This window comes from Camelus ferus, chromosome 10 (assembly GCF_009834535.1).
Source record: "Camelus ferus isolate YT-003-E chromosome 10, BCGSAC_Cfer_1.0, whole genome shotgun sequence".
In the NCBI taxonomy this organism is placed as follows: domain Eukaryota; kingdom Metazoa; phylum Chordata; class Mammalia; order Artiodactyla; family Camelidae; genus Camelus; species Camelus ferus.
Genome location: NC_045705.1, coordinates 14282069 through 14294093, shown reverse-complemented (window position 1 = coordinate 14294093; position 12025 = coordinate 14282069). Strand labels below are relative to the sequence as shown.

At 33.7% G+C, this 12025-nt stretch overlaps 1 protein-coding gene across 4 annotated transcripts in view; it reads right to left on the bottom strand.

The window, feature by feature from the left end:
- The window catches only part of LUZP2 (leucine zipper protein 2), a 423667-nt gene that overhangs the window by 165093 nt on the left and 246549 nt on the right, over positions 1-12025 (bottom strand). For all 4 annotated transcript variants that reach the window (XM_032488380.1, XM_032488378.1, XM_032488379.1 and 1 more), the window contains exon 5: positions 11132-11194. In XM_032488380.1, the coding sequence (XP_032344271.1) occupies positions 11132-11194 (63 nt within the window). The remainder of the gene's footprint in view (positions 1-11131; positions 11195-12025) is intronic.

The following is a 12025-nucleotide window of genomic DNA, read 5'->3' as shown; positions in this document are numbered from 1 at the left end:
TTAGAAACTGAAAATACAATACCCTGACTTCCAGCCCCATATAAAAAAGACTTAGGAGGGCAACTTTTAGCAGATTCTAGCCAATTTGAGGTTTTCTGACTCTCTATGACGTTCAAAGTCATTTCAAGTTAATTTAAGGACTATTTCTCATAATTTGGGGGGTTCTTATTACTAGTAATTACACATAGTGGTCCATCCCATTCCACTTATATAAATATAATGTATTGAAGCAATCAGTATTTATTGTTCACTCAACAAATATCTATCAAATTATTACTATGTTCCAGAAAAGACACAGAGGCTATAATACTGAAAATATAATATTCCTATAATTATATCTAAAAACTAATGTGTATTTGGTTATTAATATTCTAGACACTTAAAATTTTGTTAATAGGGTAGATTACATGTGCTGTGTGTGTGTGTGTTGTTTTAATAGACTTTATTTTTTAGAGCAGTTTCTCAGAAAAATTGAGAGGAAGGGACAGAGATGCCCCATATACCCCCTGCTCTAATAACTCATCATAGCTTCCCCTGCTATCTAGGTCCCCCACCAGAGTGGAACATTTTTTACAGCTGGTGAACCTACATTAACACATCATTATTACCCAAACTCCATAGTTTACATTAAGGTTCTCTCTTAGTCTTGTACATTCTATGAGTTTGGACAAATGAATGATGACATGTATCCACAATTATAGTATAGCACAGAGTAGTTTCGTTGCCTAAACTTTCTATGTTCCACCTACTCATCTCTCCTGCCCCTCTATCCTCTTACTACAACTAATTTTTTTATTGTCTCCATAGGTTTGCCTTTTCCAGAATGTCATATAGTTGGAGTCATATAGCATGTAGACTTTTCAAATTGGTTCCTTTAATCTAGTAATATGCACTTAAGGTTTCTCTATATCTTTTCATGGCTTGATAGCTCATTTCCTTTTACTGTTGAATAACATTCCATTGTCTAGATTAGCACACTTTATTTATCTAGTAACTTACTGAAGGAAGATTGTTTCAAGGTTTTGGCAATTAATGAACAAAGCTGCTATAACATTCGAGTGCAGGTTTTTATGTGGGCATAAATTTTCAGTTTCTTTGGGTAAATAGCAGGGAACATGATTGCTGGATCAAATGGTAAGAATATGTTTAATTTTGTAAGAATCTGCCAAATTGTCTTCCAAAGTGACTACATCATTTTTCGTTCCCTTCAGACATTTTTTTTTTTACCAATACAGTGACAACAACAAAAACAGTGAAGTGTAAAAATGGACAATTAAATAATTATGTAATATAATTTCAAGAAATATAATGCATAAAAAATAGCAACATGGTGTGTCAGACATGTTTCTATTACTCATGGATTTTAGAATAAGACTATAAAATGTCTTAAGTTGGGGCTTTATATTTTTGTACATGGGTATACTACAAGAAACGTTTGCTGTTTTGCCATTGGACCTATTTCAGGCACCGGATGACTTTCTGAAATAAAGCTAAATACAGATGAACTCAGAAAATAGTCATTTAACATGTTAATTTTACCCAAGAAATAAACACCATAAAATTAATATTTATGTATTAAATCTATCAATGATCTCATTGTGTTAAAAAATACAAATAAACTTTTCCTGATTTTTAAAGTTTTCACAAAGAGCTACCCCACTGAGTAATTTGAAAAATGAAACCAAAAAAAAAAAAAAAAAATCCACGAACTTGTGTCTTATGGATTGCCTAGACTATTATGTGCGTGCTTATAGTTTTACAAGTTATTAATATACAATTTGGACTTGTTTCTTCTCCTTGTCTATCATGAAAGCAGCACTTATTCCAACCTCTCAAACATGCGTAAGTGGATTCCCCCATGAATTTCCTTTTCTTACACCTCTAACTAGTTGTAGCATCTTCAAAACACTCCCTGCCCTGGATCCATATCTAGTCTATGTCTTTGAGTAAAGACTACTCGAGGTGTAAAGGTATCAGCAGAGAAAGGATGAAACCCATTTCAAGTTAAGACATTAAAGATGATTAGGCACTAGGTTCCAGTAATAATGCTGGATCCATCATGCACAAAGGAGAGAGAATGGAATGAAGGAAGACTTGAGAAGCAAATACAACAAAATGATAAATCTCTGAGGACTGAAAACAAAGCAGTTCTCCCACTGTCTTCCAGATACAGAGATGAAGAAGATCATCTACCTAATGTTATATGACTAAAGCTTCCCTAGTGCCATTTTTAGTAAGAACTTGAAATGTAGCAAGTAAATATAAAATGAGAAAAGTAAAGATCTTTAATACATTTGAGGTGAATGAGGGTGAAATTATATACAAGGGAGTATTACTAACAAAAATATGGTGATGCAAATCCATCATGCACGACTTGGGACTTGAAATGATTAAAATATTACTTACATGCTCTGATCTGAGGGTGAGCTAGAAAATGAGTGAGGATAACAGGGAGCAATAGAAGTGTTGGATGGTTTTCTTTATACACTTTATTTTATCAGTCCAATATCTAGTCACTCTTTTGCAGGGAATCTTTCTTTCCTGTGGGAAATCCATCTATGTTTTGAGTAGGGTTGATTCCAACTAACGAAAGGACAGAAATGTGACTCAGACTTGGCCAAAGTGTCCCCACCCCATCCTCCCCCCTCACCGCCCCCCCAAACCATTCCCCTGGCCGTGGTGATTAGCTCAGGCATGCAAACAATGTAGGCTCTTCACTAGAATTTTTCTGCTGGTGCAATTTGAAAAGACTGCATCACTTGGCTAGTGTTTCTAAGCTGGTAAAATGTTAATCAAATGGGTTCTTGGACTTCTCTGCTATGTGAAGAGAGACAATATGAGAGATGGAATGAGACTGCAAGTTAGATTTTTTATTTAAATGAACTATGGAGTTTTAGTGTATTTGTTTGTTTAGAACTATTTCCTAAGCAAATATGTATTTGTACATAATATTGTTTACTTTTTAAAATATTTTATTTATTTGTTATTGTTATTACTTATTGTATTTTGGTGGTGGGGGAGGTACATAGATTTCTTTATTTTTACAGGTGGTACTGAGGATCGAACCTAGGACCTTGTGCATGTTAAGCATGTACTCTAACACTTGAGCTATATCCCCCCACCACAGTATTGCTTATTGATGAACAAATTTTACCTCAGAATCCAATGACATTAATAACTATGAAGACGATAACAGTTTCCATTTGTTACAAGCTAAATGTCTAAACACTTCAAGCATTGTTTTCTCATTTACTAAATTAACAATATTCTGAGGCACTTAAAACTTACGTTTCCTGAAGATATGAAATTAAGAAATCAAACCTTCCCCTTTGCCTGAAGCATGACAGAGAACACTAGATTCTACCACAGAACAGAAACAGAGACCCAGATGCTGCAGGGGCACAAGATACAATTTCAACTGAGAATTATTCCTAAAATTGCATACGGTGTTGGCATCCAGCCAGCACTCAGAAGCAGGAAACTAGAATTTGGCGGAATTAATTAATTGCAACAGTAAATAAACTGACATTTTAGGTAGACTGTGATCTGCTAAAAGATAGCAGTCCTGGTTTACTTCAGAAATGTTGAATAAAAATTCTTGCAAAGTAGAAAGTTTACTGATGTAATTGTACGTGACAGTGGAACTTTTCAGATTTATTTTTCTGTTTATTGCTCTTTGGCTGTGTCCATCAGTTTGGCTGCCCCAATCCCTTTTTATAACACATACTAACAGCATTGGCTTGAGGACTAGAAACATATCTTTGCAAGTCAATTGGCCTGAAATTGGATTCACCTACAACCATCAAAATTAACTACTTTCTTCACATCAATAAACATCTAAGAATCTTTCTACCTACAAGGAAACTTTTGAAGTATTAACTTTATTTATGTTTGCCCTCTTGATTATGAATAGCCATAAGTTCTAAGCCCTTAATTCTTTTCAAAACCCACCCCTTAAATGATGCATTCAGTGGCCACCACACCTGAGTAAGTTATTGCCCTCACCTGCCCCTTTGTAATATTTTATTGTAAAATGCTATTTCAATCTGGTTTTACTGTAATATTTTGTGCAATTTGTGTAATTATGACTGTATCACAATATATGGCAAAATATGTTGTTATACAATATTAAATTGTTTTTTACATTCTTCATGATCAGAGATTGTTTTGTATAGAAGGACTTCTTTAATAATGTCTATATCCTCAGGAACTAGCAAAAGATTGAAACAATGTTGGGAATCAAGTTATTTGTTTATTCCACAAATTAGTATCTAGGTAAACAAATCTTATATATGCATCTAAATAAGCAGTATGAGAGTATTTCCATAGATAGATTTACATCTAATAAAATCATTCTTTCTCCTTTAAAACATTGGCTAAGATTTATGCCTAATAAAATGTTCCCTCTTTGCCTATTCAAAAAAATATGCCTAAGCTGTTTACCTGGAATATACAAAATGGCACAGATGGTAGGGCTGTTAGACTAGTATCACCCAAAAATGCATGCCCACTTGGAACCCCAAACTGTGCCCTTATTTAGAAAAGTTTTTTTGCATGTGTAATTAAGCTAAAATCAGGTTACACTGCATTAGGCTGAGTCCTAAATCCAGTAACAGGTGTCTAAAGAAGAGGAGGAACCACACAAAGAGATACATAGAAAAGGCCATAGGAAGATGGAAGCAGAGATTCTTGACAAGCCAAAGAATGCTGAGGATTACCAGGAGGCACCAGAAACTGGGAGGAGGTCAAGCAGGATTAGTCTCTAGAACCTTTAGAGAGTCTTGATTTTAGACTTCTAGGCTTCAGAACTGTGGGAGAGTACACTATTACTGCTTTAAGCCACTCACTTTGGGTTACTTTATTACAGTAGCCCTAGGACCTAGTGCAAATGAGTTATAATAAACTTTAAACATGGGATACATAATTAACCAAAATGACCAACTGACCAGAATTGCTCAGAAATAATCACTTAAGAAAGGCAAACCAGCAGGAACAAAGTGAAAAGGTTGTAATGGAATTATCTGAAAACATCTCAGGCATGTCCTGGACTCAGCATGTGTTTGACTCAAACTCTCACAACTGTTCATCTGCAGGCAGGCATGAGAATCCATTTCAGAATGATGACCCTGAAGCACTCTGTCACATTATGAAATAGCCCATCATCTTCACCTGAATGTGTTTATTGAGGCAAGAAGATGAAATAATTTATTTTACAGAGACTTACAGCCACAAGAATTGAATCAAAATGTATTTTCTTCTTAAAATTTACTAGAGTTTTCTCTAGATCAGAGGTTGTTGACCTTTATTATTATTATTATTATTTTTGTTTTAGTCATGGACTCTCCTGCATCTGTACTTTATTTTCTGTTACCTCATAAGAATGATCAGGGAGTCCCTGATATCTTGCAGGGTCTATAATCATCCCTACTGTAGAGAATAGCAAATTAGGGAAACCAGCTCCAAACTCCAAATGAATCCAATAAATTGAGTGAACATTGGACACTCTGTCCAAATTTGGAGACAGATTTAAGTATGGTCTTTATTTATTTTTACCGTACACAGAGTCCTGGCCCTGTGTTTTTTCATATGTGAAAAAATCTGAATTATAGTATTTTAAGGAAGGTAGGATTCTAACTTTGAAAAACCAGCATCTTAGCTGAAGAAATAATTCATACTAAAGCAAAGTTAAAATCACATGGTAAGGACAGGCAAGAGGCCACATATTGCAACACGCACACATGCATAACTGAATATTCTATCAGTGGTACTTACAATACGTTTCTCAACTATTCAAAACCCTTCAGTGATGGCTTAACATTTACTAAGGCTGGTTACCATGGACTGTAACCCATTTTTAAAGGAAAATTGTTAATACACAGGCTACCAAACTTTGGAAACTGTGGAAACACTGTTTCCACAATGCGAAACTTTTTCATACTGTTAAACCTGTATCCCCAAGGAAAATTTAAGGCAAACTAATTGGAAATAAAACAAACAAACCCTCTCTGTTTCTAAAGTTCATTGCAGCTCCAGGGCAGACATGACTTACACTTTGCTAATCAGACACAATCCCTGCAAAATGTAGACACTACAGTCAGATACATAGGAAAGAGGGCTAGATGTTATCCGTTGTCTAATGCACAAGGGACATGCCGATGTGAAACTAGAGTCTGTAGGGATGGGAACATAAAACTGACTGGCAGCTTCCCGATCTTGGCAGAGGTAGCTCTGCCTTGCGACAGCCACTGCTGGGGTTTGTTTGTGGAGTTGTTCTTATACCTCGGCCCACAAACTGTATATATACCTCCCCTAACATTTTGTTGAGGTCTCTATATGGCTTAATAAAGTCATTTTCTTCTTATCAGAGTTTTTTTTTTTTTTTTTTTAGTCACAACTGAGAACAGTGACTGGCACGTTGCCCCTTAAATTCCACGTTCTATTCCTCATGTACCTGGATGCGTGTCAGTGGTTACTTGGAACCCTTTGGAAAGCCACAGCTTGGTCAGTGACTTCACCTGTAGCAAGATTTGCCCCACCCCCAGGCACTTATAACAACAGTGATAAAACAAAGCATTAAAAATTAAATTGGTTATTAGTAGGAAATAGAGAAGGCTAATTAGTATTTCAAAGTTGGGTTAAACTATATGAGCCATGCGAAAATTTGATGAGCAAAATAATTGAGGGACTAGAAAGAAAGGAAAGTGGAGCCATGAAATTGTGAGAGGAAAAGCCTGCTAAGGAAGCAGCTTTAACAAATTTCTGATTTCTATCACTGGGTGGAGTAAGGCCCACTTTTACGGTTCTTGACTTTATTATTATCACTTTTTCAATGAGATTCCATATTTTTTCTTTACCTTGAACTATCTTGAATGAGTCTCAGAAAAATAATCAATTATAAGAACCTATACTAAAACAAACCACTGTAGAAAACAGTTGGGATAGGGGGCTATCTCCCAACTTTCCTTTCTTTTCCTTTGCTTCCCTTCCTTCCTTCCTTCCTCCTTCTCTCTCTCCCCTTCCCTTTTCTTCCTTCCCCTTTTAACTCTATCTACTCACTAATTTAATATAGACTATGTTTTAATTTTAATCTAATTCAAGTATTTCCAACTATGTACTCCTTTAAAAAGTCCTGAACATTATCAGACCCACACATTTCATTGAGGACCTTCAAACTAATCAGAGAAGCCTGTCCCAATGCTTAATTTACCCAATATTCCAATACCTATTATCAGCGTTTGAACCTTTCTAATATCTAGGGCCACTGTAGACACACTTATTTTATCCTAGGGGAAACAATGGACAAAATTAAAGAAAATTAGGAATGATAATGGAGAGAGGGTGTTTTAAAAGTGCAAAGTCAAAGAGAATTCTAAGCTTTGGAGTCCATAAGAATTTCTATATCACATGATGATGCAGTTATGGAAGTCAGAGAAGGAAAGCTAAGCTTTTTGTTTGTCTCTTTGTTTTATTTTCTAATGCAACTTTTTATATTTGTTGTAACCATACAATATTCAAATACAAAAATGCAAAATAAGTAATTGAATGCAGAAAATGGATTCCATAAGAGACATCAGAATTAGAGACAGATTAGGAAAGTACTAGAAAAATGGTGTTAGAGCTACTGTAAATCAATTTCTGCACTGTGAGAAATCTTGTATTCTGCAAATGTGTACATTAAAATATAGAATGTATGAGAAAAATGTGATTGGGGAAGACCACTTACTGTGTAATGTAGTAATCATAGTATTAACAAACTAATGACAATAGTAATAAAAATACAACCACAATTTAATATTTTCTAGCATTTATCCCCCAAAAATCATAGTTAATCCTTTTCAGTCCTACACTTAGGATTTACAGTTTCCTCTTTTGAGATACAAATCCTAAAGGAAACTGACTTCTAATATAGTACATTATTACCAGAATTAAATTCTGATGCATATTTTTCACTAATCTCTTATTTTAATACAGGGGGGAATGCCTTAGAGTCTTCTACATTCATGGTTTAGTCAGATATCCTGTTGCAATAAAAGCATTTAAAAAAATGTTTTAAAGGAACTAAACCATCACTACATGCACTAAAGAGAGGCCCTTTTGTATATTTTCTTATGACAAAAACTTCTCTAAAATTTGACAAGGCTTTCCCCTGATTACTTCCCCTTTAATGTGTTGAGAAAAAATACATTTAAACCAATGCAATTATTGAAAACTTACTGATATCATTCTACTATTTATGAATTGCTAATAAGGTGATTTGATACAGAGAAATATACACTGTGGCAGAACAGATTTGACTTGAATGTTCCATGAGAGTATAAGCAGAAAGCAGTACCAAGATCTGAAACTTGGAGACCGCCTACATCTCAATAAAGCTTCTGTGAGTAAAAGCAATCCAAGACACATGTTAAATGTGATGTCCATGTGTAGAGATACTTGTAAAGACAGATAAAATAAAGGCGCTGGAAATACTGATTAACTCATAGCTACTCTCTTTCCAGTCTCACTCTTCATTTTCTCTGTAAAAAAAAGCCCCACTATTTCTTGTTCTCTCGCATTCTCACTTTGCCCTCTGTATTCTCCAAATGTTATTCCCCAGTGTTTTTCCCAGTTATGAACACAGTCCTTGAATCATGGGCTGCTATGTATTCCAATTCCAACTGTCTGGATGGAAAAATCAAAATGGTTTCTGCCCTACACAGCATTTGCCTAAAAATAAAGTCTAAATATTTTGCCCCTCCAAGAGATGTCTTAAATCTTAAAAACTAAATCTCTCAAGTGTTAATATAAAAGTGCCTTTTAAGATACCTGCCTTCATACATGAAAAAAAAAATGCTGATCATTGTTTAATAACTTTTCAAAAGTCCCTTCTTCTACTGGGACTTCCCAAATATCCTCACTCGGAAGAAATCATTCAGGAGACTCCAAGCTTCTCCCAGAAATCTCTTTATATCTGTATGGTCTCTTTCACCTCTTTGTATTTTGTTTAATCAACTTACATATATTTTTTTCTTACTCTTAAAAAAAAAAAACCTTTCAGGAAGTGTCCATATACTTTTACTGTGCTGAGTATGGGCCAGTTATTTTGTACACTTTCCACATAATGATCATCTGTCAAAATAATGAACCTGAAACTTCAAGGAATTAATACAAAGGAGTCAAATTAAAAACATTTACTTGATAATATACGTTCAGCATTAGGTTTTGTTAGAGAAGCCAAAAACTTTCCTGGTCACCAATGGTCGTCTTGCAGATTTTCAATATGATGAAAGCGAATCGCAGCAGATTTAATTACAAAACTTGCATTTGGCAGATATCACTTCTGAAGAGTTGTGCTGCTTTTAAAATTATTCTAGCCTATATACTTAGGAAATTAGTATTAAACTTTAAAGGTATCCCCTGGGAGCAAATAAAACATTTTGTTAGTTCTCATATGTATCTATTATGAATAATTAATAGCTTGATTTTAAAAGGGCTTCCTTCTTAGTTGAAAACTAGTTTTTTTAAAAAATTATCACAGATTAAAAGTTAACTGATAATACATAAAGAGATATAGATTAGTCCATAATCTTCTCATTATTGTACAACCAGGTTTATGTTGTCGTGTATGTGTCTGCATGCACGTGTATATGTGTTTGTGTATGGGTGTGTGTGTGCACATCCAAATATACTGTCTTTCCTATTTTAATACTAGCTTTAACATTTTATTTATTTATTTATTTATTTGTTTGTTTGTTTGTTGTTTGTTTGTTTATAATTTTAATTTTTTAATTTATTGGGGGAGGTAATTAGGTTTATTCATTCATTCATTTATTTTTAGGGGAGGTACTGGGGATTGAACCCAGGACCTCGTGCATGCTAAGCATGTGCTCTACCACTTAAGCTATATCCTCCCCCTTTAACATTTTCTTTAAACATTTCTTTTGTCTTAAATTGTTCATGGAAAGTTGCTGAATTGAGTAATTTGGTGCTCTCACTGAGCCTCAGTGAACAAGAAATTATTTAGTAGTACACTCAGTATTTTGGTAACTCTGGTTTGCTGACATTTTCTACCACAAACAGTAAATCTAAGATTTAGGCTTCAGGGAAAACATTAAGTCCACCTCATTAGACTTTCTTTTCTTTTTTTTTTTTTTCCATTAGACTTTCTTAAGAAGACTTAGAACAAAAATCATTAGCTGTAAATGAAAATACAATAGAATCAAATAAAAGCCATTTAAAACTTTTCATGTTTTTCTTTCTTCTATATATTTTTTGCACACCTGATAAACCATTTTAATGTCATACCCAGAGTACAAATGCTGACTCTATACCAAGGAATTTGCAAAGTCTATTTTTTAATCTGGAAATCAAGGTGGAAACAATTTAGGAATAATGTAGCTCATCTGTTTCTGTAATGTCTCAAAAAATTGAAGGGAGGAAGGAAAAAAGGAAGGAAGGAAGGAAAGAAGGAAGCAGAGGAGAGAGACAAGTAAGGCTAAAGTAACTGATTTGAGATTCAAACTCAACCTATTGGGACTGATCAAGGAAGATGTGTCATTAATAGTCCTAAGTAAGTAACTGCATTCAAGAAAAAAAAAAAGGTCAAAACATAAATGTGATGGAGGAATTTTTGGAAAATAAAGTATAATAAGACAAAATATCAAAAAAGGAAAAAGCATAAAGCATTTTATAGGGTCCTTAAATTTTAAAGGCTGTAAGGAAAGTGGTTACAGCTTATTTATTTATGTTAAATCTACATTACTCTAAGATTATTTCACATAAGGTTTTCATTCTAGATTGGCATTTCCTAGCATGAAGTCCATTTCTAACTAGCTTTCTTCTTCAGTGCCTGTGATGTCATTTTGTAGACAAATGTATTCATGAAATAAAAATACAATTTTAATATTGCCCAAGCAAAATATAATTAGAAGGGAAAATTAACTGAAGATGTATGAACTAATAACATTATCAAATATATGTTAAAGTAGGGGTTATCTATTTTGAAATTTTTAGCCCTACAGTTCCTTTCCATTAGTACATAGCTAAAGGCCAAATTTGCATGCAATCAATACTCCAAAGATTACGGTAAATCAGTATGTGTGTTTGTGTATATTCTTTGACTTATTTAAGATTTTCCTGAAATAAGTCTTACCTCATTCTGAAGATCTCGGATCATTTTGGTCTTTCTTTCCATTTCAGTCTTTAAAAAAGCAATCTGAAAATAAAGAGAATACTATGTAGACACATTTCAAATTCATTTCTATAGGTTTTGTAAATTTATTTTCATGATTTTTGATTTTCCACAATTATATCATTTTCAACAAATACTAAAAACCAAAGGATTACAATTTTCACTCACCAAATTTTTATTGCCCAATTCATACATATATCCCCTAATTATATAAAAATTCCCTTTTCTCATGTAATAAAAGATAATTTTTTTAAATTGAGAAATGCACATTATGACCATGATTCTCTTACCTATCTAAATCTCAATATTAAAAAATGTAGCTCTTAAGCAAACAAACAAATAAAAACCCCTAGATTCTAGGGTTGGGCCTAGGAATCTCTTTTCTTAATACATTCTCCAGGTAATTTTGATGCACCACAGGCTTGAGAGTAATTGCAATGAGAAGCTCCTGACCTCAAAATCATGGAGTGTTATAAATACTGTACCAAAGACACCATGATGTTTCCTCCTATATATGATATTGTTGGAATCTGTAAATTTAGGCCAGTTATTCAAACTGCATTTGTATATACATAGCATTTTTATCTGCCTGACCACATTGAAAAAAGTCAGTTACAGCATAGTAGCTAAAATTTGAGAATTTATGGTCACTGAAGGTTCACTATGATGTGAATGTATGATTGTGGATGAAACATTTAATTTCTCCAATTTTCAATCTTCTGCTAGTCAGTTTAAAAAAATAAAAGGACCAGACAAAATTAATTTTACTAATATATTTCATTTAACTCAATATATGCAAATAATCATTTGACCTGTAATCGATTATTGATTATATAAACAACATAACTTTAAAAT